At 40.8% G+C, this 26925-nt stretch overlaps 1 protein-coding gene across 10 annotated transcripts in view; it reads right to left on the bottom strand.

Annotated features, from left to right (window-relative positions):
- tjp1b (tight junction protein 1b) overlaps positions 1–26925 on the bottom strand; it is a 69836-nt gene that overhangs the window by 19565 nt on the left and 23346 nt on the right. For 7 of the 10 annotated variants that reach the window (XM_087843185.1, XM_087843186.1, XM_087843187.1 and 4 more), the window contains 4 exons: positions 1553–1609; positions 925–1049; positions 702–804; positions 167–482 (listed from right to left, as the gene is read on the bottom strand). In XM_087843185.1, coding sequence (XP_087699311.1) covers positions 167–482; positions 702–804; positions 925–1049; positions 1553–1609 — 601 coding nt within the window. Of the gene's footprint in view, positions 1–166; positions 483–701; positions 805–924; positions 1050–1552; positions 1610–16987; positions 17162–17199; positions 17285–17325; positions 17487–26925 lie in introns of those variants that run through there. The other 3 variants (XM_087843191.1, XM_087843192.1, XM_087843193.1) reach the window with 3 other exon arrangements.

Genomic DNA, 26925 nt, shown 5'->3' with positions numbered 1-26925 from the left:
TTTGTTTGCTCTGGCAGTTAACCAATGCTGATTTGGAGGTTTTATTCTCTTCTACAAGAGAATATGGTTGTCTGTTAATAGTCATGTAAAGCAAATGGCAGGAGATTCCCTGCTTCACTGGCCACTGTTCTGACTCCCTTTTTATCCCCGACTTTGTGAGCCTCACCTTCATTTTTGCGGGATTTCACGAGAGTGACCTTGGCGGGCCGTGGGGGCAGGTTGTGCGAGCGGCGGTCTGAGCGTGGGGAGAGACTTCTTTCCCGTGAGCCGCTGCGTTCACGTTCCCTGTCCCTGCGACCGCCACTCCGCCCACTGCGCCTGCCCATAGCGCCGCCCACACCGCTGTACGCGCCACTGCGTCCACTTCTCGTTTCATATATTTCTTCGTCGTAGCTATCCTCCTCCTCGTCATGCTCTGACATAGTCTCCCTCTCTCCCAGGCGGCCCATGGGGACGTGCACCTTCCTCTTGCGCCTGATTGTCTAAACAAAGGGAATAAGACATGAAATGAGCTTGACAACCAACATGAGCCAAGCACTCCCCTTATCATGCACATTTCTTCTGCTAGTGAACTACGAAAACATATGAGAGAGCCCAAATAACATTATTAGCAATATACATATCTCTGCTACAAACACTTTTTAAGTCTGACTACAAATTGAGCTTTCAAAGAAGACTTCATAATGGGATGTGACACTCACAATTTTGGCGAGCTTCCCACTTTTACGAAGCTGCTGAACAGCGTACGCGTGCTCCACATTATCCATGGAGACAGCGTTGACCATAACGACTCTGTCATTTTCCCTAAAGAAATGAGATACCAAGAACAGACAGACAGTGGAGTCTTTATGGAGCAGGCAGTGTAATTTAATACTAAAAAATGAGCTGCATGACTGGGTTCCCGATAATACAACTAAATCTTACTGCAATAGGCCTTCTGCGGGGCCTCCTTTCAGCACATCTGAGATGACAATGGAGGTCTCACCACTCTGAAAATGAGGGTTATCCCGTCCACCTGAAATGGCTATCCCAAAGCCAAACCCTGGTGCCTGCACACAGAAATAAAAACAAAACACAAAAAAGATAAGGATGTGTGGATGGACCAAGACACTAACTGACGAGTAGAGACAGATGTATTTAAATTACCACCTCCTGGTACGAATCCAACAAAATAATTGTTTGTAAAACCACCTCTACAGAATACAGCAGTCGAACACTTTGAAGCGATGCAGTTTGTGTGCAAACAATGTGCACAAAGATGCCAGATCAGCATTTATACAAATTATTTATGCTCCACAGCCAAAAACATGGAATCGTGTAGAAGAAAAGCTTTGTGATAACTCTGCTGTTTTGTCTGTTCCACGTGCAATTAATTACACAGTGAGCTAACTCCCTACATGCTGTGATCCTGAAAATAGCAGGGAAGAAAAATGCTGAGATGGGAGATAGAGGGAAAATAACGTAAACCAGGTAGGGCAGAGAGCTTTTAGGATAGGGCATAATTTCAACATAGACAATTATAGAGAGTAAAGGAAGGATAACAGATACCCACCCTGTGTAGTGTTACTGTGTGCTGTTCCCAAATGACTGTCTCCTCCATTGCTGCACTCTGAAAGGCAAAAAAATTGCGCAGTGCTTAACACATAAGCTCCAGAGTTCAGACAAGAAGAGTCAAAATAATTCATTATTCCAACTGATAAAAGGTGGAAGAGTGGCTCCCAAAATACATCTGACAGTGTCTCCTTCAGTGTTTAACCTTTAACAAAGTCTGCATAAAAGGTCAAGTGTGTTGTTTTTTAATGAACAGAGTAGGCGTTAACTGTCCAAGCTAAATGTCTGCATAATGTGTAGAGTAGCATTTACCACTTTTGAAGCAAAAGCTACTTATACTGAGATACTGAAAAAAAATAGAGGGTAAGGGTTTGGACTACTGCTGCTTTATCAACATCAGCCACTTGGGCAATCAAGGCTACATTTCATTATTCATATTGTATTATTCATACTGCAAATAAAAGATGTAAAGATTATAAACACCAAATCGACTGTGAAAGCACACTGAGAGACTTTAGTAAAAAAAAATAAAAATTAAAAAGATGAACAGAATATTTGAACACACAATAATAGCACTGATTATTTTTTGTCCTCTACCAAGGTTCCTAGTGGAAGGGGAAGTGTTTCACCACTAAAAATTAAGACAGGGTACACATCAGGACGCTTGTTTGTTTCAAACTGTTGCTTATTCACAGTGATACAGATGACACAACAGAGCACAGCAAATAGCCCACGCACACACCATAAACATGTTGGTTTTTCGACTAGACAGTCTTCTTTGTAGTGGGTCCACAGTATGAGGTCCCAGGTTTACAGTGAACTGAGTACAATAGCACAACAGAAAAAGATCCTCCTTCATTAAATAGGGCCACACTGACAGTAAGTCTCTAAAACTGAAGGACAACCTCAGCCCCATTAACAACCACAGAGGATAAGATTAAGGTCACCTCAGTCAGCTGCTGGGTTAACGCCATCCTCTGCGACCTACAGCCCGCTTCTTATCTCTGCCTCTGTATCATTTTACCTCCACTGCAATCTCACAACACATTAGACATTCAAGGACTGCATATAAAATACTACGAGGTCATTCCCATTGGGGCAAATTACAACCACCATCACAGCACTTAATGCAATAACCCCCATCTGTCATGCAAAATGATCCTAGCCTTGTGATCTTAATAGGTGAGACTGCCACACATATCCCCTTCTGCTTTGCTGGTTATTTCTTTGACACCTCGAACGCTTACTGTATAACCACCTATGCAGAAATCTCATGTTGCGGTACATTAAAATGTGATGAAAAATGAGCAAAGGGAGATTACTCTTCACGCTGAAAAGGAGCATCGGTTCCAGTGCTTAGACCTGCCACTGAGACTGCTGTCGACGTGTTGGCAGCTTCAAACGCAAAACATCTAGCAAGAGTCAGTCCAGTTTCACAGTGAAAGCCATTTTGCAGCACATCAGTATGACAACTTGATAATGGAAGTGCTATTAAGCCACAAAGAGCGATAAACAGCTAAAAATCTTGGATGGTCTGCAGGCCAAATACTGAACTACAGACCACTATGAAATCTCATATAGGGAATAGGGATATTCAGTTAATCATTTTTAATCAGTAAAGCTACCTGTCCTTAATGGCATCAATCAATTATGAAAACAAGATAACCCATTCCCATTACTTTTACCCCCAAATTCATCCCCCGTCAGAGTGTGGCAGCAAAAATATAAGGTACTAAGGGATTGTGAGCCCAAGGAAGCACAATTTAATCAACCTTACGCAGTAGTTAAGATTCAGGGACACCCTTTTTTAAACTATCAAAATGTATTTTGCAATATTGCACAGTTTTAAGTCATCACCAAAATGTGTGTGATGAGAAACACTAAAAACACACCCAGAGATTCTGAAGTTGAAAATAACAACAGCCATGCTGCTGCAGAAGCAAATGTCTGAACAAAAAAAAGTAACTCAGATGTGAAGAAAACAATGTCCAACTTTTTTTTGTACAGCAGAAATCATATCCAAAGACATGCAGCTTGTGGGGATAGGTTAATTGGATAATCCAAATTGCCACTAGGTGTGAATGTGCGAATGAATGTGAGTGTGAATGGTTGTCTGTCCCTGTGTGTTGGCCCTGCGACAGACTGGCGACCTGTCCAGGGTGTACCCTGCCTCTCGCCCTATGACAGCTGGGATAGGCTCCAGTGCCCCCCGCGACCCTGAAAAGGATAAGCGGAAGCGAATGGATGGATGGATGGATGGAGAAATCATATTCAGAGGCAGCAGCTTAGCTGACCAACTGCTGCTGTGCCGTTTATTGTTTTAGCACCCTGGCCTCCTTCAACACATCATCCTTATGTCTGCTGCGACCTGTCGGCCAAGTGCCAAAGATTAGCTGGCGTCTGGGAATACAGGCAGCTAAATAAAATGCCACAAGTGGCCCCAGACGTGCTCAGCTTGGCAGCAACAGTCACAAACTCCTCAAGCAGCTTATACTGGGGCTCACACAAGGAGGGTGAACCAAAGTTTGAACAGGGGAACTCCCCCTGGCCTTTCACACTGAATTATCTGCTCTTGAGAAAGGGTGGGGTGGGGGGCATCTGAATATAAACAAGTCTGGTGAAAGCAGAGGAATGATCTCCCGCTAGAAAGTTTGCTCTTTCAGGGAGGAGGATTTATGCCCCAGTCTTCTTGATCAGCACTGTGCAAATGCTGACGCCAAGAGCTCAAACATCTTGCCTAAATTTATAGACACTTGCTTCTAACTGATAAATTGGGGGTGTGTGTTTCAAGTTGATAGTCAGACTTTCAAAACTCCTTTATAAGCATTTATGCAGCATAACACAAACACGTACGCCCACACACGTATAATGTTTTAGAGTGGGTAGCAATAGATGTCAATTTAGTTGTCTGGAAAACATGTTTAGAGGACGCTTATTAAGCTCCACTGAATACAAATAAATCACTGAAAAATTGCAATGGGGCAAAACAAAAGGACCGAATACCAAGGAAAAAGACGAAAAACAATCTCTCACTCTCTATCACATGCACACACCTTTCACTGTGAAGGGATATAATTTTGCTACCTCCTCCTCCTGCAGAGCTTGTTGCTCTGGTAACAGAGGGGGAACTGTGTGGCTTTCTAGTGTCCTTTCAGGACAGGTCTGAAGGTTCCTCTAAACTGTAGGAGGTAAATTTAAAACAATAAATAAAGACAGGGCCAAAATCAATTCATTTCATAAATGATAAATAAATAAATAAATATTTAAATAAATAAATTTCATAAAGTTTTGTGGCTCAAATGAGCACTACTATTTTTTTTGCCATAAGATCTAAACAGTAAACTAGTGACTTGATATTTGTCAAAAATAAATATGTTCATTTCCTGTTCCAAAAATGTCCAAAACATTTATTTTAAGTAAACACAAAGTAAGGTATGTTGTTTTCAGGGAAATGAGCATAGGTTGCTGTGAAGTTGCACCAACATCTTGTGACTGATGACTTTCAGTGCCATAATGTGTACACCCTTTACAGCCACAATTTGGTGCCAAGAGAGGCTTCATGCCTCAAGCTAAAGCCAGGCCTGGCAGCCGCTCCACAGTGAGACACACCATGTTGGTTGGGTCATGCTTGGGGGATTACAACTAGGCAACATGGGAGCCAGCACTACAACACAGATGGACTTTAATGCAGATGGAGAACAGAGAGGAAAGCTCTGCTCAAAGAGGACTGTGTCAAATCAATGCACAAATGGTAAAACAACGTAATCATCAATGAGCCCACTGGGCTTTTTATTCCTCTGCAGAACAAACTATTATAGCATGTCCATAAAATACTGCTCTGCCAGCAGTCTTTCAATCTTTTAATTTCCACTTGTAAATCAATTACAGACTGCTACTAACAATTATTGTCATTACTGATCATAGCTCATCTTCCTGATTACTCCTTCAGCTGCTCTATAAACCAAAAACCGTGAAAAATGACCAACCTAGTTTCCAAACAAACAGATGACGTTCAGATTTAAGAAGCTAAATCTAGCTTTCTTGCTCAAAATATATTTTTAAAAAGGCATATGTGTATTTTGCAAGTTGAGGGGCAAATGGCTTCTTGTTACAGGTACTATCTGTATGCCAGTGGCAATAAAACTGAGCAATAACAAACTTACATATACTTGTGTGCCCCGGAGGTCCTCTCTCAAGTCAGCGAAACAGTAAATTTTGTCTACTTGGCAAATACTAGCAGACAGTTTGGCAGGGAGCTGTGACAATTCTTGTCACTTTCAAATAAAGGGCCTGCAACTAATCAAATGTTCAGCTACAAACCTGACTTGCAATGATTATGAAAACAATATAATTAACATAAAAATAAAAATAGTGCTCTAGTTTTGTTTTGCGTCACTGAATTGAGCAGACCCCTCTCCTTTTACAGCGGTGACCTTCAACCCTCCCCTAAAAGCAAAAACCTCCCTCCCTGCCAGGCGGTAGCAGGTTTGGTTAAGCTTGAGCCAAGATAACAAAGAGAGAGCCTGAAGGAAAACTAAAGAGATAAACCAAATGGATACACTTTTTGTTTTAAAGAGTTTAGCACGATAAGCCTAACTATGTTCTCTAAATTGTTTCAAACAATCTGGATGATAATATTTATTTTACCATAATCAAACAGCCCTGCTTAAAAAAACGTAACTCTCTGCGTAAAAAAAAGCAAATAATATTTTGTTATAACTGAGGCAACATTGTGCGATTTTGTGCTGAAGTATGGTTTAGGGGTGAGGCAGAGACTTATTCAATTCTGACCGCTCTGGGACCAGAGTAGCTAAAAATAGCTCTCATTAATTCTACTGTTGTGGTGCTGCAACAGAGTGATTTAGGGGGGAACCTTGCAGCATGAACACTGAGGAACATTTAATAGGTTCTTGTTGTAGTAAATGCCACAAATCGACCAAAGCAAATGATAAAATACTGCAAAGAAAATACATCCACTCTCTCTTTGTACTGCCTATTTATTGTATTTCTCTGTAAGGTCTGAGGAAAAAAAGAGACTTTGATCGTTCTCACAAATCTGTTTCAGTGCCAGTGTGATGAAAATGTGACTATTCAAATTTCGAGAGTAGTAATGAGTCGAAACAAATAAAATGTGATAATTAAAGGTTTAGAGGTGGCTGAAAGCAATAATTCACAATTATTTTTGTTCACATGCACATGATTAGCAGCAATAAAGCCAAATGAAGCCAGGTCTGCTGCAAGCTTAACTATTCAATCCTAGCAATAAACATACTGCTGAGTTAAAACAATTCTTTCCCTTTTGCTTCTCTCCAAGACAGTTTTCAAATTACACTGCAGCCAAAGACAAGAAAACAACAACGTGAATACACAACACTGTGGCTGCTGGCAATGAATCAACAAAGTAGAATAAGATGATTGATCACTTCAGCAATTGAAATCGATGTACTGGGGAGTGCTGACAACTGCTAAAACTCTCCTGCCGGGGAGAGCATAGCCCAATGCTAATGAGAGCCCATGCCTTAGTGCCAGTCAAGGGTTCCCCTGAGAGACAAGTGACACTCTACACATACAACATGGAAAGACACTGTACTGCGGATCTCTACCTGAGGGAACACAGCGGCAGAGATGCAGGAGAGCGATACGAAGGTCAAGAGAAGAAACCCAGAAGACTGATAGAAAAGTTAATCAGCAGCCATGAAGCACATGTAAAGGATCTAAAGGATAAAGGATATCTAAAGGAAACTGTGAAACTCCCTTTCCTTCAATTTTACTCCTTTCATCTATTTGCTGCATAAGTATTCAGATAACACTGATGCATAGAAGATTAGAGGTACTTACATGAATTCATCCTGCTCACTACAGAGGACACAGAGAAAAGCGTCTCCAACTCCAACTACTCCCCAGTAAATCCAGCAGGAGATTCCTGCAGACGCACATCAGCAGCCTCAGTGCATGACCGCACCAATCAGTGCTACGAGGGACACTGCCCCCACCTTCCTCTTTCCTTCTGTTAGATTTGAAACCACAGAAATTACGACCACAGGTGAGGGGTTATAAAACACACTCCGCAGCTACACCCTAACGTTTCCTCTGGCCCGTGAGGGTCTGTGTCCTCTACCAACATCTTCCTTCTGAATGTATCCTTCCCTCTAACTCTGTCCTTACACACTCAGGGGATCGAAACAAATCCCCTCCAGCTTGGCAGCGATCTGTGTGGGATCTGCAGTTCCGCTACAGCATGGGACTCCTCTGTACTAGCGAACATCCATCCGCAGTGTAAACTGCTGTATCGGACTTAACCCTTGAGCTGCCGTGTTAAATCGGAGCAGAATCCACCAATTCGCTCAGCATGTGGGACATTACAAACCACCTCCTGCTTTTCTCAGGTGTGCTGCATTACATGCATAAATTATGCTAACCGTGTTAATGAAATCCCACAGAAGATTGGCTGTTCTGTTAGCTTCATGGTCAGTATTCACAGATTCCATGATTACAGCAAAAACACAACCACCTTTAAATCTGACATTTATATAATCTTTGGGTAAAATTAACAGATTGATGACACTGCACATGAAATGAAAAGACCCACACAGGGAAATACGAGAGGCAGGCAAAGCAACGAAAACCTAACATGTTAAGTAAAATGTTCAATCAGGAACATCTAACAGCTAAAATATCATTGTGTTTTGTTTGTTGTCACTTTTGTAGCACTGGTTCAGACTACTCTAAATGCAACTGTAGCTTCAGTCAGGGACATTATATAACCAACTATAGTGCGCTTTAGCTATAATTTCAAACATGAAAACATACTCCCCATGCTTATCATAAAAACATCACCAGTTAGACTGTTTAGGCAAGGGAGCATGTGCTGTGCATGGTCACAGCTACTCCCTAGCGATATGAGTTGGAAATGAATATCAACGAGCGTGCTGAAACTGAACTTCCAAGAATGCAACCTCTGCAGTGCAGGTATCTCCACTGTTGGCATTTAACTTGCATATGAGCACATTTCAGATGAGTGCGAATGTGAACAATATTAAATGACTGACATTTTAATGTCTAACAGTAACAATGTCCAAAATCAGTGCATTCAATCAGCTACCAGCTGCTTTCAGTTAGCCGTATACTATAGGGCATTTTTTTACTAAGCCCAAGCATCTTTAAGATTAAAAATAAGACATCTGGGAATAGGAAACACAAACTAATGTGTTTGTTTCTTTTTTTTGTTTGGTTTCACATACCTATTATTGTTATAATTAACTGAAATATTATCTTACCCATGACATCTAACTATGTACAAATCTGTGCAGGTACTTTGTGCTCTTTGCTGTAGCTGCAGTAGAGAAAGTAAAAAAAAAATCTATTAAAGAGAAAAAGGGAATTATGTGGAGCTGCAGTTTGCATTTTCACCATCCAACCACTGTAACGCGCCCTGTGGAGACATTTATGTGCCTCTTTGAAGCACAATCCAGTGTTTATGGTCCGCATATAATCAAGCAGCCTTTAGAGGACACGGTAAGACACCATAAGGGTGCTTGCGTTTATTTCAGTAGTCAAGTCATTGATTTGAATGCTTCCTGTCGTAAGGACAATCTGCATGGTTGCACAAACATATGAATTCTTCCCAAGGCAACTTCAGGCATCTGCACTATATGCCAACCACCCAGCCACCCACACACACACCAAGTCTGTGGAGAGCTGCTGTCTCCTTCACCACCAATAAGAAATGATAAGAGTGGTCATCAAGGAATGGAATGGCGTTACCCTTCACTTTACAGCAGCATCAAAAACTACTGTACTTCTACTGTATTACAGGCTGAAGTAGCAGCATTTTATTCTGCACTTCATCCTTCACAACGACATCAGCTACCCACATAAAGCTCTGGGTGCCTTTTTGGACATTAAACTATAAACCATCCACTCAACCCTATGCACTTAAACCTCCTTTACTGCCTGTCACAGAGTGCTCATTACTTCTAAATTTTCTGACATTTATTGAGACAGTCACTACAGACTGCTATAAGGGCATCATTTGCATACCCAATCTTTACACTGCCCCCTTTGAGCATGTTCGGCAGCAGTGACCATTGACACAGATGCACTGTCCATCCAGACAAAGTAAATGGATGACTCATCTGAGAAGGGCTTACCATTGTGTTATTACACATTTGGTAGAGAAAGTGGAGAATAATATGCACCACAATAAAAAAATATATGAACAAACACACCAACTATTACAACAAGAGTTTTTCAGCCTCTCATATTGTAAAACAGCATTGACCAAGCATTCAAATTTAAATAGACTAATAAACAAAAAAAGCAGCAGATTTTCACAAGTATGCAAGGACATGAGCTCACAGCTTACTAAGGCCATGTGGGACATGAAATCCCACTCATCAGTCAGGATAATGATAAAGCTGGACAAGCCTGACAGACACCCAGTCACCGGCGGGGAAGGGGGGAAGAGTTAAATTTACATCCCTCTCAGCTGAACCTGAGAGTGGTGACAGATTCCACACATAGTTTGCTCTCTCCACTAGCTCCTGCCTCCCAGCCTCCAAATTAATTATTTCCACATCAAACTAAAAAGGAATGTAAAGAACCTGAGCAGCTAGCTGTGAAGACTTGGTGGTCCTGCCACTACTACATCTTCTTTAAACAATGTGTGGCTACACACAGCAAAACACACATCTACAGGGTCAAAAAAAATGGGGTCCAAAAATGCTTTAAACATCACTCTCTGTGTATATTTTTCATGTAAAGATTTTTAAAAATTTCTTTTAAAACGTTTAAATATTTGGCATAACCTGAGTGAGATACTAAGCTGAAGAACCGCCAGTTCCCTTATTTAAATGAACTACAGCTCTATTTCCAGTAACTTGAACTCATATTTACAGCATATTAACTTCTGCAGCAGTCTGTGTTTGAACGTTAGAAACTTGAGCTGTACATTCACAGTTCACATTAAATACCACGGTTATTGCTTTTACTAAAACTGGTGCTGGAAAACATTGCAAACCATAAAAGAATACAGATCATTTAATTGCTTTTAGTCTGTGCTTGGATTTCTATTAAAGTGCATCCTGGCCTCAGATTACAACTATACCTTTAGCTTTCTACTCTTTATGTTTCACTATTTAGGTTTCCTTAGTAACAACACATTTCAAATTCAAAATAGTACACGGTCCTACCTTGAAGAGGTGATGTTTGGGCATAAAGACTGAATATGAAACTACATGAAAGGCCAAAGTTCTTTTGGGTTTCTCAGCCTGAAATGAATGCAGTCTGCAGGCAAATCTTATTTAATGTGCTAAGCGTCAAGACTAGCAGTCAACACTGCAATTAACATGTTTCCAGATTAGTGTTTAGACAGTATGATAATTAGCTGTTATTAGAGCCTTGGCTGCCACATTGCTGCTGTCATAAGTGCCCAACACTCCTCTTCTTGTACACATTCATCAGATGAGACAAGACATGTGTTGCTTCATCACAGGGACATTTTGTACTTCTTCACTTTATCTGTTGTTTTCTGCACCCTCTCGCAAAACACATGGCAAATACCCAGCACACGTGGTGTAGTAAATAATGGACAACAGAGTGAGTTGACTGGATGACTTGCCTCAGTATATGTAATAATCGTTTTGGAAGTTAAATGCCATAAATGCCAATCTGCATTAAGTGATGTCTAACCCTAACCTTTCCAAAATATTTTCCTTTAGAAATTACTGATATGTCCATCACTTTTTAAATTAAGATAGCAAACATTTAATTGAAAGTCATGCAGTTATGGGAGACATTAGCATTTACTGGGATGATTAAAGATCTAATGTTTAATCAGTTTTCTTTTTTCCCCAAGTTTTCCCATGAACCCCTGGGCACCCCTCTACCTCTTTAGAGTTAGTACCATGGATGCTATTGCCATAGATGCTGATTAGGTGCATTTTTAGACGATTTCTGCTAAAATCAGATATAGCTGTTTTTAGTAAAAAATAACAATTTCTTTTTTTTCTGAAGAAAGAATTTGAATACGTATATTTCTATAGGTGATGTCCCACTAAGTATAACAACATAATTTAAAAGTTTTGATACTCACTCAAGTGGATGGAGGCTTAATGTGAGCTAAGACCATTTGCAGGCCCCACAGCACCAGTTAGTGATGCTAACCAGAGCCCGAGAGTGTCCTGAGCACATAGAGCAGGAAATCTGGTCCTGAACTCAATCATCCCAGTGGAAGTTATCAGTGCCCCACACAGAGCACACAAGAAGGCAGGAATGTGCTGATAAGCTGAGCCACTGACCTGCCCCCACCTCCTCTTCATCACAGTGATTGAAATGAGGACAGCAGAGCCAAAGAGAAACAGAAATGATAAGGGAGGTTTCTACACTATAAGAAAAAGGAGGTTCACGCCGAAATGAAACTGATGAAAGAGTTTCTAAGCCTATTCGTCCTGATAATTCCACATCCCCTTCACACCGGGATTTATGACAGCCTTGATTTACACAAGCTAGCCTCTGTGTAACTGGAGCTATAACCACAATGTAAACATGCCATATGACCAGACAGAGGGCAAATGTATTATGAGAACATAGATTTCAATGACATATCGTTAAAACATGTTTGCTAGGAAGTCTAAATTTGGCCACGGATCAAAGCAATGACCTTTTCATGTCCAACACACCCATCGATCTACTAACACTGTCTCCAAAATGTAGTCCAAGGGTGAGGTAGTACATAAGAAACAAAATACCATCATTTATAGCTTGATCTACAGAATGCTAACTCAAAAGCCTTAAACGCATGCAATATAAGATACTTCCAAACTATGGAAGTATCTTATATTGAAATTGTATCTGTTTCCACTACTTTGCTGTGGAAACAGTTGTTCAAATAAATAATGATTTTTTTATTTTTTTTTTTAAATGGACAAAAACCACGAGTGCATTATAGTAGATTAGCAAAAACCTGCCCTGTGGCAAGTTCCTGCCAGGCCTGTGGTGCTTGTTCAGTTTGTTCATGTATTAAGGCACAAACACGTATGTTAAGTCAACATGTTTCTCTTTTTGTCTTCATTAGATCACTCTACACAGTCAGATGGTAAATGCCAAACAAATGCATGATAAATATATTAATTTATTTTTGTTCTTTGCAAGCGACATTTTCATTGTGTAAGAATTACAGTAACTATTGGTGTCACTGTTTGATGTACACTTATTTACAGATATGCATGACGACACAGTTAAATGATCCAAAAGTGCCATTGCATTAAAAATTGTTTATCAACATGTATTTGCAAACAACAACTTACGAACAGTTAATGCAGCTGTTCGTTCTGAAATAAGCTACCGCAAATACTATTTCTAATATGTACAGACTTAATTGTTATAAAATAATTCCCAAAAGCTATATAGATGTTGATAATCCTAGATAGAAAGTTTCATCCACATTGCTTAACGTGGCTAGGAGTTAAGAAAAAAGACACATGCATACACTGTAATCCTTATAGTACGATACACTAACATGTTGGGACAGATGTAAGCACAGATGTTACAGTTCTTCAAAATAGCACAGGCTAACTCATTAATTCCCCTCTTTGTTATTCTAGTGGCCCCCTGAGGCTATCACTAGCACTGAAATGCAAACTATTTACAGTGTAACACAATGGGTAAATCAGCGGGAACACTTCTCACGCACTTGCACTTACACAGAACGTACATCGAGATATGAAACTCATTGTTTGCAATGCCTTAGCATTAGCACAGTCAGCATCACAGCTTATGAGACTATGGTGCATATTCATGTATCATCTTTGCAGTAACTTGCTAATTACTAGGGACCTTCCCAGTGATTCATTTCCTGGCTGATTAAAAATGTGGTGGGAAAAAATACCCATGACTCATCTAAAGTTGGCAAAATAGTCAAAGCTGAGGTGATTTTAAGCTAGGCATAGTCCAAAAATACTGCATTTTTATTGAAGAACCATTTATGAGTATCAATCACATTTGGAGCTGCAACGAGTATTTCGAATAATTTGATTATAAAAAAAATTATTATTAAAAGTTAATAATATAATTAAAAGTTATCGATGCTTTGTCTCTGAAGCGCCATTGTCACCATGGAAACGCGAAAGCAAGCGTCTCTCCCACGTTTGCGACTAAAAAACAGACCAGCAATACAAACGTATTTAGGAATAGCGTGTGAATAAAAAGTCTGACCACATTAAGTCCACACAGCTTTAAACAGAAACACTGACAACACAGCAGCAGCAGTGATGATGACTTTAACATGGAAACAGAGTCTGTTTACACATCGCGAAGAGCAAAGAGGCGGAGCCGTTACTGAGACGTGAAAGAAAGCCGCGTGTTTCTAGCGTCCAAACAGCAGCGCTGTTCCCGTAATCATTATTAAAACCTTTACTGGGATAAACGAGCTGGAGTCCTTCATCAAAGCACCTGATCAACAAACTCAGACGTGAAGAAAAACAGACTTTGTAGCTGCTCCATCCACCGCCGTTTGTTTTACACAGCAAAAAGTCTGCAGTAAGCCTCCAGAAGTTATTAAAAACTGCAGATTAACTGTTAACTTAGTCTGATGGCACCTTTAAATTATACAGCTTACTGAAGGCTGACGGCAGCCATCCTATTGTACATGGAAACTGAAAGGGGCGAGTCGAAAATGGGCATGGCAATACTAGACCATATTTATTTCAACATTTTTTCAGAAACATTTTTCAGATTCAAAGTGAAATAATGTAAAATACTGTCTCAATTAAATTGCATTAATATATTTAAAAATGAAAACTTTTTTTTCCACAAGCCAATAAAAATGTACATAGGCCAGTAAAACTGAGCCACTGACGTGCGGGATTTTAGGTTGGACACTGAATTATTGTTAATATTAATTAACGTCTACATCATCATAACATCTTGTTTTAAGCAGCGCAGAAACTTTGCATCAAATCACAGGGCAAACTTCAGAGTGCTGATACGCTGGCGTCTATTCATTGCACCCACCACATTCTCCTTTAAAGGCTAACAGACACAAACTCACAGATTCACTTGCACAGACAGAAACCCATGTACAGGAACTCATAAAGCCTTCCAAGAACACAGAGTAAAGATTAATTAATTTTTTTTATTCTTATTATTTTATTATTATATTATTACTGAAATAATCGCTAGCTGCAGCCCTAATCACATTTCTCAATTTCTTTTAAAAGCCATTAAAATATGTGGCATATTGCAGTGTGCACAAAATTGCACATGCATTGTCATATTATTTGCTAAATGTGGCTAACATTAGCAGCGGCAGCACCAGCAGATTTGCAGGTTGGCACTGAATCCAGTTACCTACAGTCCAAATTGGATGGGGTAAAAGCCAGTATATTCAGCCACAGCCTAAAAACATATTTTCATTTTAAATATTGGAAAAGTCACACTTAATTTACGAGAAGTCATCTACCTTCATTTTCAGGCATCTAGTTTGTACAATACATTTCCAGTAAATTAATAAACAATGGCTCTGTTTTCTCTTTGTTAATGTAGCTTTGACTTATGTCTGCATATACATAAGCCTAAAAATGTAAATTGGTATCAGCACCCAACAGTCAAGACTGGGCTCTAATCAAACATTTTCAGCCATTGTTTTCCAGCATCCTTAATTTAAACACATTCTTTATCATCTGCACAGAGGCCATCCACTTTGATATCTTATATGAAAGTAATCTGTGTGCATAGTCCTATCTGCAAAACCAAGGTTTATAGGTGCAGCATGTATAAACACATGACATAAATACAGTAATTCAGTCTCATTAGTATGTCTGTTGTCACCACCAAACAGATAAGCCCCTAATTCCAGCCAGTTTCTATAAATACACAGGATTACAAAGCTGCAGTCAGTCAAATTTAACTTAAGTAGGCAAAATATCAGATGCGCTTGTCCTTCCAAAACCGCAATGACTCAGATGATGGTTGCTCCAATGACAGCTCAAGGCAACATGATTTACAAACCAACATGTATGTCTGCCCTTGGGTTGATATTTTCTTCTTCACAGTAACATGTTTGCCAGAGTCGCTGCCTGTACAGCTCTGTGTTCTGATCTGTTTTTCAGCAGGGAAAGAAAGACGCAAACTGGATTGTGCAATGAAACATCTGAAGGGTAACCACAAACATCATCTGTAGTATGACTCTCCCACTTCATTTGACAAATCCATTTGCCTTCCCAGCTGCAGATTCATGTAGTGTTACTATCACAATGCCAGTCGCCAGCATTTACACATTTTAGTCACACGCACAAGGGAGGTTCAAGATGAAGATGTGCGCCAATGAATCACAAAACTTCCAGTAAAAGATGCAGTAATTACATATGTGATAGGGTAAAAAAAAAAAACCACTGCAATTGTTAAATAGCATTCAGTGCTAAAGTCATAGACTGTATTAACAAAAACAACACAAGTGAAATGCATGACAGGACCACTGCTATGTTTTTCCAAAAAACATAACAGAACTTCATACACATTTAATACCTGGCATCTTGGCCGTAAGTGACGCTTAGACATCTCACAATCTTCTTTTGTATTCAAAACAAGATTGTGAGATGTAAGGAACCACCAGAAAGAGGTGGTTGATCGTTTTACTCTGCAGCTAAACTGACTTAGGAATCCCTTAAGAAGCTTTTGGAAGGATAAGGTAAAGAAATTAGAGTCAATACAGGATATTTCGATTACTAAAATCCCGGATAACATCAAGTCAGAATCTGAAGCTCACATCTTCATTATTATCTCATATTTCTACACGTCCTAACATGCTAGTGTCTTCTGTACATAAATTAAATAGGTTACAGCACATGTGAAAACGAGACAAGTGATAATAACATGCAAAAAAAAAAAAAAAAAACTACATCAATCAATACTAAACAGGTGAACACTGGTGCCTTCAGTTCATGTTAGCAGCTGTCCATTGGTTAGTATGGAAACTAACAATGAAAGTTAGCCTGCATGCGCCATACCAAACAGTCGTTTATCCCCACCAAAGACCCCTCACACACACAAGCACACACATAGCTGGTATTATTATGACATGTTTAAAATGTAACGACAGCGGGGCAGGCGAGCAGGTAGTCCAGTGCCACTAACCTAATCCCAGCTAAGGACATAAGAACTTTCCCAAAAATCCCACTTCGTTTTTTTTTTTTTACTAACGGAACATCAGAACAAGGTGAGACAGCGTACCACCTCCCCCTTTAATTTACAAAGAGGAAGAAAAAAAAAACCCATGTCATATTTCTAGCAGCTGACTTCATATTACCACTCCCTCCTTGCGACCTGCACCCTGACACTAAATCTTGTGCCTCTTTTATACCCTCTTGGTCAAATCAGCCCCCTAGCTGGCCGACATTTTGTTCCAGCAGCTAGGCTAGCTACTCCCAGCTAATCTTACCTGGACGCACTTAATAACCCGTCCGCTCGATGACAGCTCTAACGCAAGGCATTCTGTAGCTTATTCTGACCGTTTATGCATGTCCCACATAAAATAAGTTAATGAACCTCGTTATTGGCCATTTCAAATAGGAGGTACGTTAGCGTGGCAACTTGCTAACCCCTTAGCATAGCGCGCAGATGCAGTTGGTAGCAGTGAGGTAGCTAAGTTACCTCGGCTTGCACCGTTATCGTTCGCCTGTACCCGCAGGGGGACACATCCAGTCAACTCCTACGGCTGCAAAGAAAAACACGCTCCCCAACAACGCACTTGAGGAAAAAATCAAGATAACCATTCACCTTCGTGAAAGCAATGGTCCTCTCGGCGTGCTTGTTAAAATCTCACATAAAAGGAAAGGGGTCTCTCTGGTGTGGCTCCAGAGCAGCAGCAGCCGCCGCACTGCAATGGCAGGCAGTGGATGAAGCCTGCCCCCCCCTCCGCGCTCACACTTCGGCTGCCTGCTCCGCCGCGGCGACAGTGACAGGTTCGCCTGGAAGAAACCATTCCGGTTTATCCGCGGGGGGAGAGGAGGAGGAGGAGAGCAGGGATGCAGAGCAAAGAGGCTGCCCACAGCAGGAGCAGCAGCAGTGATATCCAGCAACACGAAGCGCCATTCCAGCGCGTCGTTGAAGATGGAGAAAACACGCCGAAGACGCTTTATCAGATTGCGGTGAACATATCATTATCCAGTTTTAGGACCCGAGTAATTAAGGCGACTGTTATTTTGTCATCGATTAATAAATATCAATGTAATTAGATATTCCTGAAGTGGACCGTCGACGATTGTTAATGTTTTTTCATATAACTTGTTATAATTACACTTTTTAAATTTATTATTACGTTAGATAAACTAAATCTGGTTTAAATTAATGCATTGATTGCGAGAAGCCTTTTAAATTTCACATTAGGTAAGCATGTTTATTGACTAACAGGGGACACTATTATTGCTTGGGTTTTTTTTTTAAATTATCATTATTTTAATCTAAATAATAACATAAGTTTAGGCAGCAGATCAGCGCTTGGTCAAATAAATTAGAAAAAGCAGGTAAATTTTCATTTTATTTAGGTTAACAAATTTTCTGTTGTCAATAAAAAGCTTGTGAGTGTGTAGTCAGTCATAAATAGTTAATAACTTATTAACTTTGAAGTTGATATTTGTCTTGACCACCAAACTGCCCTTTTTTCCCCCTTTTTCCAGGTAATATGTTTTGCATTAAACCAAATTGTCTGCCCTCTTTGCCTCATATTGTGCAAAAAGGTAAAGTACAGAGAGGTATTTTTGTGTGAGGATGACAGGGCTATTGGCAGTGTTTGCATTCATACTTTTAAAAGTGTAGTTTTAAAATAGTATTTTTTGCTTTTTTGCCAACATTATGAGAGTATTTTTAAAACACAGCTCATTCACATGCCGCAGTACTCGCTAGTGTCAAAACTAAGACACTCCAAGATTTTTTTTTAAAGCAAACAACATTTGTAAACATTTAACACAAAGCTAGAACACATATTCATTAGTTACAGACACAGAACCTCAAGCTCTATATAATCTCACTAAAAAATAACAGTAACAGTAAAAGATTGACTTTAACAAATCTGTAGGGTTCACTAAGTGTCCTTTAAAGGCACCAGTGCTGGACAAGGACAGGACGCTTTATCCCACATGCCTTTCTCCACATGTGTGATTAGATGCCTTCCTTATGTTGCTCTGAATGCAAACTGTGTCACCAAGAAATGTATTTAGCTATTACTTTTAACAACCTCAAACGTAAACTTTTTTATAGGAAAAGCTGAGGTAGGTTACTTAAGTTGTAACTACATGGTGCAGAAAGCCATTTAAAATGCAGAGGATAGAATTAAAATCCAGCCTACAGTCACGATGCTCAATACTCCTTCCCATGGGGGCATACAGATTTAATCAATATACAGCTGAATGTAAATTGTGCACTGCACCAAACTCCACTCTTAAGACTGTATCGCATGCACTTTAGTTTGTTAGCGTTTCCACAAGTAACTAATTCCCTGCAGCACCATCCGTTGTGTATTTTATCACTTTGAGAATGTGTGACCGTTCTTGTCACCTCTACCTCTGGCACTAATGAACGCAGGAGAAGATAGGGCCTGAATATAATGCTGGAGGAGCACAGAGGTCCTGCAATGTTGCTGACGTAAGGAGATCGCTGCAGATTTCATTGGAGGATCCGAAGGAGAAGGGGGAGGTGAGGGGCATCTTGAATGGAAGAATGCGTGTTGGCCAAGGTCATAAGAATTAGATAAACAAAGGCAGGCACAGATGTCGTGTGGAAAAGCAAAGTGTGATGAGCAGCAGTTGTAACTTACAACTTTTCTGTGCTTATATTGTGATAACAGCAAAACCTTTTGCAGTAATTGAGAGTGTGATGTGTATCTGGAGGATGAGAGTCATCACTGTATGTTCTTGTCACACATTACAATGTTCAAAGTTTGTAAGCAGAAAAAATCAAACCATACTTGTAATGCATGTCCTGTTTTGCCATCTGCGTCTGTGAATTGAAGCAGCTTTGATGTGAGCTCATGCCTCTTAATGTATTTCTGCAGAAGCCCTTGACGTACCCTCTGTTATTGCTACAAGAGTGTTTGCATCACTGACTTCAACAGCACAGAGGGAGTTTCACACGCCGTGCAACAGAATAATGCAGCGTCTTCTCCCCCCCATCAGCGCATCTAAAAACACAGACAGGATCCAAAGCAAAGTATGACCAGAGTGGGAACGAATCACACGAGTGGAAAAGCAAATTAGAAATTCACAGCAGGCTGGCTTTTAGAGTGCACTGCCCCTGACGGCACGTGAGTCACCTCTCGGCTGTACAGGTCAGGAAAACAGCCGACTAAGCAAAGGCTGGCGTGGCCATCTATGGGCTTTAATGACCACAGCTATCAAATGACATGACAGAAGTTAAACATAGCACTGCAGCAGAGGAAAACAGGCATTTGTCCAATAGCTACGTGGAATAATATATGATATTCCATGACTCCATGTTGCCAAAGCTGCAAGATGATACGCAAAACTTTGTGTGTCTTATCTTGTTACCCAGTGGCTGGTTTTACAAATTGGAGTACATCAGTGTAATCCCATAACGGAGTGAGCTGGCTACTGTACAGTGGCTTGTGTTTCTGCGATTTCTGTGTTGTCCTCTGTCAGCATCACTGACCTCTAGCATGAGAAAGCATCCCACTGACGTGACAGCCAAGCCATTACTTCAGGACAGAAAGGTTTTCAGAGGGCCGTGGCGTTATGAAGCGCAGCACATAGACGCCGTCATTCGGAATCTCACGAGTAGGAGACGTCTTGTAAAGTCAGCAGGTAAGAAAAGCACCCATCAAACAGAGTTTTATAGATGAATGAAGTTTGACCTCTGTAAAGCATGTAGAGCGGTAAAATCCAGCTGAAGGCTCGAGGAGACACAATGTTGCTGCTGGTACCTGGATTGGAAGCTCATTTTACAGTTTGTGATTGCATCATCAGTCATAATATACATATTTAATCTGGAGTGTAATATTCAGTTCCCGCATCCAAATATAGATAGCATTTATGATGATAATCATGCAGCTGTTTGCTGTTTAACCTTTTGAGTACTGCGCTTTTATGTAAGGCGCAGCTAATGATTCACTTTTGTCTTTGTGGTTTGCTTCCTTTGAATGCAATTAATAATTTATTTATTTTTATTATCACATGCCAAATGGCTGCTTTGAAATGTGCTTTTGCTGCAAAGGAGCAGCTAAATTGTCACCGTATATCTGTGGAGAATTTGCCTTTTGCACCATCCGTATTATTGCACCGGATCAAAAATGCTATCCCAGAAAATACTCTATTACATAAGTGTCTTATCTTTTTTAAATTCCCACTTTAAACACAGGTAGCCTGTTTAATAAACTGGTGCAAGCATTCTGATCTACAGTTAGTGGAAAATAAGGAATGACACAAACACCATCTGACACCATGGATGTTCAGAATGTGATTGAGAAAGGACAAATCTGGATTTACTGATTCATGCTTTTTAAAAGCTAAAATCATGTTCAGGAGGGAGGAAACACATATTTTCCAAGATTCCCCAAATGAACCTATAATCTGTGTCTCATTTTCCCACCAACGGCTGAGAGCTCAGACATATCAGGTGACATGAAACGGCCTCACATCCCCAGCCTGCGGATCATGTGACAACAGTCTACCACAGCATCCAAATCCTCTGGATCAAACGACATCATGTACACCGGCAAAGAAGCAATCACCTAAGTATGTTTATCCCAGGAGGGAGCATGAATGCTAATAAAGATGAACAATTCCAATCAGTTAATGTGGATACGCGTTATGATAGAGAGGTTTTTCACTAGTAAGGTGGGGGGCTAAATTTTTTTGCCTTTGAGCAAATGCAAAGATTAACCATGAAGCTGAATTCCTCGAGGGGGAATTAAAGATTTTAGAGGACCAGTTTTGGTTCTGCAGAGTGCTGAATGGCACCAATGTGTTGATTTTCAGCGTGCATTAAGAGGAACTGCTGAAATCCTGTGATCTAAGGCCTAACCACCAACACACCATGTGACCCAGGATGTGAAATATCACTTAAGACTTAAATTTATGAGGTGGCTGCTTCTTATTCCCCATCATCAAGAACTTTAAATTATTTTGGATTCATAAGCGGCTGTCTATCCTTGGCTTGCTCCAAAGAGAAAAACCTTGCTCGCGATGATAGTAAAGCAATTAGAGGCCTAGGTGGACTGTAATCAGATGGTCCCTTTGGACCAGACCGAAGGGGTATTTTGGAGGGCAGTTGATAGGGGTAACAGAGACAGGAAGAAAAAGGGAGAAAAATCACCCAGGTGTAATTTACCGCACTGCGGAAATAAGCCAGACCATGCTATAAATCTCCACTTCTCATTTCTACTAGAAAATAATTTTTACTAAAGTGCAGGTTAAGTCACTGGCAGATCCCATGAGAAAAAGATAAATCAGGGCATAGAGCGCATGGTTGAAGGTGTCCCCCCCCAATGCAATAAATTAAAAAAGCATGGCGTTAAACAATACTGTATCATCGGCTTCAGCAAGCAACTCTACCACTTCCTGTGGCTGCACAGTTCATTTATTGTAGCGATCATTTGTATCTTAACATTAGTGCCTATGTGAAAGCTAAACCCAACATCCAACCCCCCTTTTTTTCTCTATTGTGTCAGCTGTGCAAAAAAAAAAGAGAGCATGTGTCACTCTGTTCCTGTGCCTTTAAGTAGTAAAACTCTGCCCTCTGCAGGCTTTCAGCAGAACACTTTATCCGTCTTGAACCTGGCTGTGTCAAGCCTCGCAAGAAGAAATCTATATGAAGAATTATTCACGATGGCGTGAACACAAGCAGGAGGAGAGTGGATCTGCGTGATTGCAGGCCCATGTTGGCGGGTGATGCACGCGCGATCTAATGGAGGGAGACGCATGAAGGAGCTGCGGCTGTTCGGGTCTGCCGTGATGGGATGCTCCTGAGCCTAAACAGCATATGGTGCCTCCCTGGGCATCAACACACATCCTACATGTACAGCAACATGGCAGGCTGCAAGAAGCACACAGACGCACTGTGCACACATCTAACTACACAAAAAATACAAACACACACTGCTATTTGTCATGTAGAAATATAAATCAGTAAAGTAAAACCTTACATTTAACATGATGTGACATGTTAAACCTTACAGTACTTGAAGCTAGGGGTGCACTGATATATTGGCGTTGTTATTGGCTGATGTTGTCCTTGTTGCCTGACATCAACATATCGACTTCCTTCTTTACCAAAGACAGATATAAATGTCAACAATGTCCATCTGGACTGGATCGTCATTCACCTTAATTTGTATGATCTGATACTATCAATGAGTATGTTGCTTGATGTAAACACCTAATGAGTAAAGGGAAAAGCTCACAATATAGCATTATCACAACGAAAGGTTATTATTTAGACAATAAAACAGCAGCTATTTGTTATAATCACTTACTTATGTCCATTTCATTTTAGAAAATAATCACACCGTTGCTGGGAATAGTTTCTTAAAAGTTTAAAACCTACGTTTCTCTCAGGAGAGAGACTCTGTGTATTTGGACTAAATAAAACCATCAGATGGTGAAAAAACTGTCATCATTTTCATTAATTATTTACTTCATCATAATAAATCATTCTAAACCCTTTTCAATAAGCAATGCAATGACTCATCTGTGGATACGATTAGTATCACATTTTCCTCTGAGGTGTTTTCTGGGAAATGCAACATATATTTTTGCTGCCTGTAAAATGTATTTGCTTCCAGAAAACCAGCATGCGCTCATGTCATGATAATCAATCAGCGGACAATGTAATCTACGGCGCGCGTCCACAACCCTCGTGATTGATTAAGTTGTCTCGGCGCAGCCTCCTCACTCTTCCATTCTTCATGCCTGACTTGCCCGCCATGGCCACCATTTTGATTCATACAAACATTACATCATCCCGCTGAGCGTCCTTCACTTGACCATACCCTCAGGTCCTTAACATGAACTTTGAGTCCTCCTTGAAAATCAGCCAACATCGTAATGAGGGTCTTTTATTGTGGCGGTAATAGATCGAGGCTGTATTTTTACAACAGGAAATGTGCATGTGTGTGAGATGTTGGTGTAGTGCAACATTTTCAGTAAACCTCAGCTGCACACAGGACCCGCTGCCCAAGTCTCGCCCCCCCTATCATAAATCAAGTGGAAAAGTCAATAGAGTTGTTGGAATTTATGTGAGTTTGAGTCTTCTCTTTTGAGATGATTTGTTGTAGATGAGGGACTAGAGTACAACAATTCAGAGGCACGATTTATTTTCCTCAAATTGTCCACTGACAAGCAAGGACTCTGGACAAGAGGAAATCGCAAATGCTGACAGAAACAGAAGCGTTACAAAAACATCCAATAACTAGTTAATTAGGGGTCAAAATGCACAATTTTTTTGTGAATTAGCAAATGCTACAAAGCACCGTGCAGTGTCATCATAGAGCCTTAACTGACCCCACCAGATGTCCTAACCGAGGACACATAGACAGGCCTTGTTCTCGGGTCACACCCCCAAGACACGTCCTCAACATCTGCCATTCCCACCGCACAGCATTTGGGATCGCACATACACCCATCAGCAGCATCACACATGGTCCGCTCAAGCTCAGTGTCATGTATAAGCCCCCTGAATCACCTCCAACCACCCCCCAAGTGCTTATCACCAACAGGACATAAAAATCATCCATTTGACTGTTCTTACATAACAGACCTCTCTCATGTAGAGGAAATCCGTTGCTCCAATCCCAGTTCTTCCCCCATGACCCCCCTTACTCCTCCCCGCTCCTCCTTCCATTGTGTTAGTCGTGATAAATCTCCTGCACCCACCCCCTATGCACTGTTCCTCCCTCCTTTTCCCTCTCTTTCCACAGCCCTTGTGGTGTGTCCCGCTCAGGTGCGGCCCTCCGCTCCCGCTCTTATGCACTTCCATTCCTTCATCGCATGGGAACAATCTCCTGGTAACAGGCCCCTGAATATGCAGATTGGTTAATTCAGCTGCAGTTGCTCTCTCTGTAAATGCATCTGCAGCACTTTCCTAAGACTGAGCAGTGAATAAATGCTTACGCTGGGGCTTTTTAGGTGGTAGTTAGGGGTGGGGGTGGGGTGGGGGGGGGGGGGGGGGGGGAGTGCCTCTGTCCATGGCAGATTGCAGCCAAGGATGGGATTTTGAGAGTGGAATAAGGCAAGCAGAACTAATAAGAGATTAGGCTTTGACCGGTGCAAACCTCGGGCCCAAGTAGTGACTGATCCTGATCAGTTAAGGAGTAATTAATTTAATTGTGCTTTTTATCATGGCTTAGCTGCATCTCCTCCCTGCTGATGCAGTTATAGCTTCTCTCTGCAGCTCACCTGGTTATAGCCTTTGCAGCAAACATTCCTTTAACATTTTCCAAAACAGCTGAGAGAGCAGGAAAAACACTGCATTAAAAACACATCTTCTCCCAAAATCAACGCACACACGAAAACAGCAAGCTCAGTTGCACCAAGGCTACACGGCCTTTTTCTGCTCGTCTGTAAAAGATGTTAGATGTAACATAGCGCACGCAAAGAGCTGCACATTCAGGAACAAAATACACCAAGCAATGTATTTTTTAGAGCACTGGAGTCAAAGATATTAGAAGTGTAAATGATAATGAAAATGCGATTTTGTGCTCCACTGCGTGCAACACTGCTTTGCAAAGTTAGTGTCACTCGTGAACATGGAAAAATAACTCCTGCCATACACAAAGGCACTGGGTGCATAAAAAGACTGTAGTTAACCCCCCTTCTCCATCTCTGTTGTGCTTTCTGCAGCCTTAGCACTAAAATCTGATTCAAGCTTTCTGTGAACAAGTGCACTGCTTGCCAATACAAATGACAGCGGGAGTGGGCCACGCGCCAAAGTCCTCCCCTGACTATCAAGAGAGAAAAGCAATCAAAAGAAGCAATCAATATAAACAAAGTCTTAACTACTATTGATTATTTAGCTCCACGCTGATGGGCAATGATAGTTATGGACCTGAATTCATACACTCAGTTGATTAATATCTTTACCCATGTGTTGAATCAGCCAAACAGGCAAGAGTTTTTACATTATTTTTTCATTTTTGGGGGGCAGGATTGTATAAAACGAATGCACATCACCCAGAGGCTCAGTGGCAGTGTTGTGTCTGATGTGACATGCCAGCGGGATGTAACGGAAACTGTTCCTCAGCTCAGCATCCTGCGGTGTCATCACTCACTGTAAGGCGGACCGTTACTTCCATCAGCTGCATTTGAGTTTGGGCAAGTCAGCAAGTTTTCCTCTATTGCACACGCAGCCCGTGCAAAAGAAATATACCCTGGAAAGGCCCAGGATCCCTTAGCTGAGCTCTCAGTCTCTGGTGAGGTAGTGGCCACTCAGGCTGTTTCAAGTATCCTCTCTGAGCGGTAGGTCATAAAGACAAATGACAGCACGGTGTATGACTTACAGAGCGTGATAGGAAACGAGAATGCAGAAACGCCACGCTGCTTTTTTTTATTCCAATGAAAGCTTAGGTTGGTTATGCATGGCTCAAAATCAAGGCCACCACTAATCTGTCAATTACAGCCTAAAAGCCTCCACCATATCACCGCCAGGTTTGCTGGATGGGAACTGAATGTTGATTTTGTAATTACTTTTCAAATGTAGGTCTTTTGTTTAGTCAATCATGACAATTCTTTCCTTTTTTTTAGCGGTGCAGACAATGACTGATATGCGCCGCTAAACTCACTATGCAGGAGGGTTTTCACTGCTTTTAGCCACATTAATTAAATGGCTTTAGGGATAAAAAAATATATATATATCAGCCTGTCACTCAATTGGTCCGCCACTTACACTGAAGCATTTCAAGTATTGGATGGATTGCGCTTATGCTGAATCCTACAGTAGTGACTTCAGGCCAACAGTTTCTCCTTTTATTGAAATAAAAGTATCTCTGCAACTACTTTATGGATTTATACAAAGGCAAATTTAATGCAGATATCCCATGATCACCAGGGGATAAATAAGGATAAATCCTATTTTTTTTTCTCATAATCCTCTGACTTTTACTCTCATGCCACCATGAGGTCGTGATTTATGGTTTTGGGCAAAATACTTCAGCAATTACAGGATTGATTGCTGTGAAATTCAGTTCAGATGGATTGCAGCAACACTGGGGATTCTCTTTCATATAACGCCATCCTCAAGTCAAACAGCTTCCAGTATGTGGTTTATCACAAATACCTGCAAAACTGATAACAAATCCATGAACCCGAACTGTGCTATATGCTGCTATTTGCTTACTGAAGCTAAAAATAAGCTCTCAAAATACACTTAATA

The sequence above is a fragment of the Neolamprologus brichardi genome, chromosome 7, assembly GCF_056152115.1.
Source record: "Neolamprologus brichardi isolate AB-2024 chromosome 7, ASM5615211v1, whole genome shotgun sequence".
NCBI lineage: Eukaryota > Metazoa > Chordata > Actinopteri > Cichliformes > Cichlidae > Neolamprologus > Neolamprologus brichardi.
The sequence above is the reverse complement of the archived record's forward strand: the minus strand, read 5'-3'. Positions and strand labels throughout refer to the sequence as shown.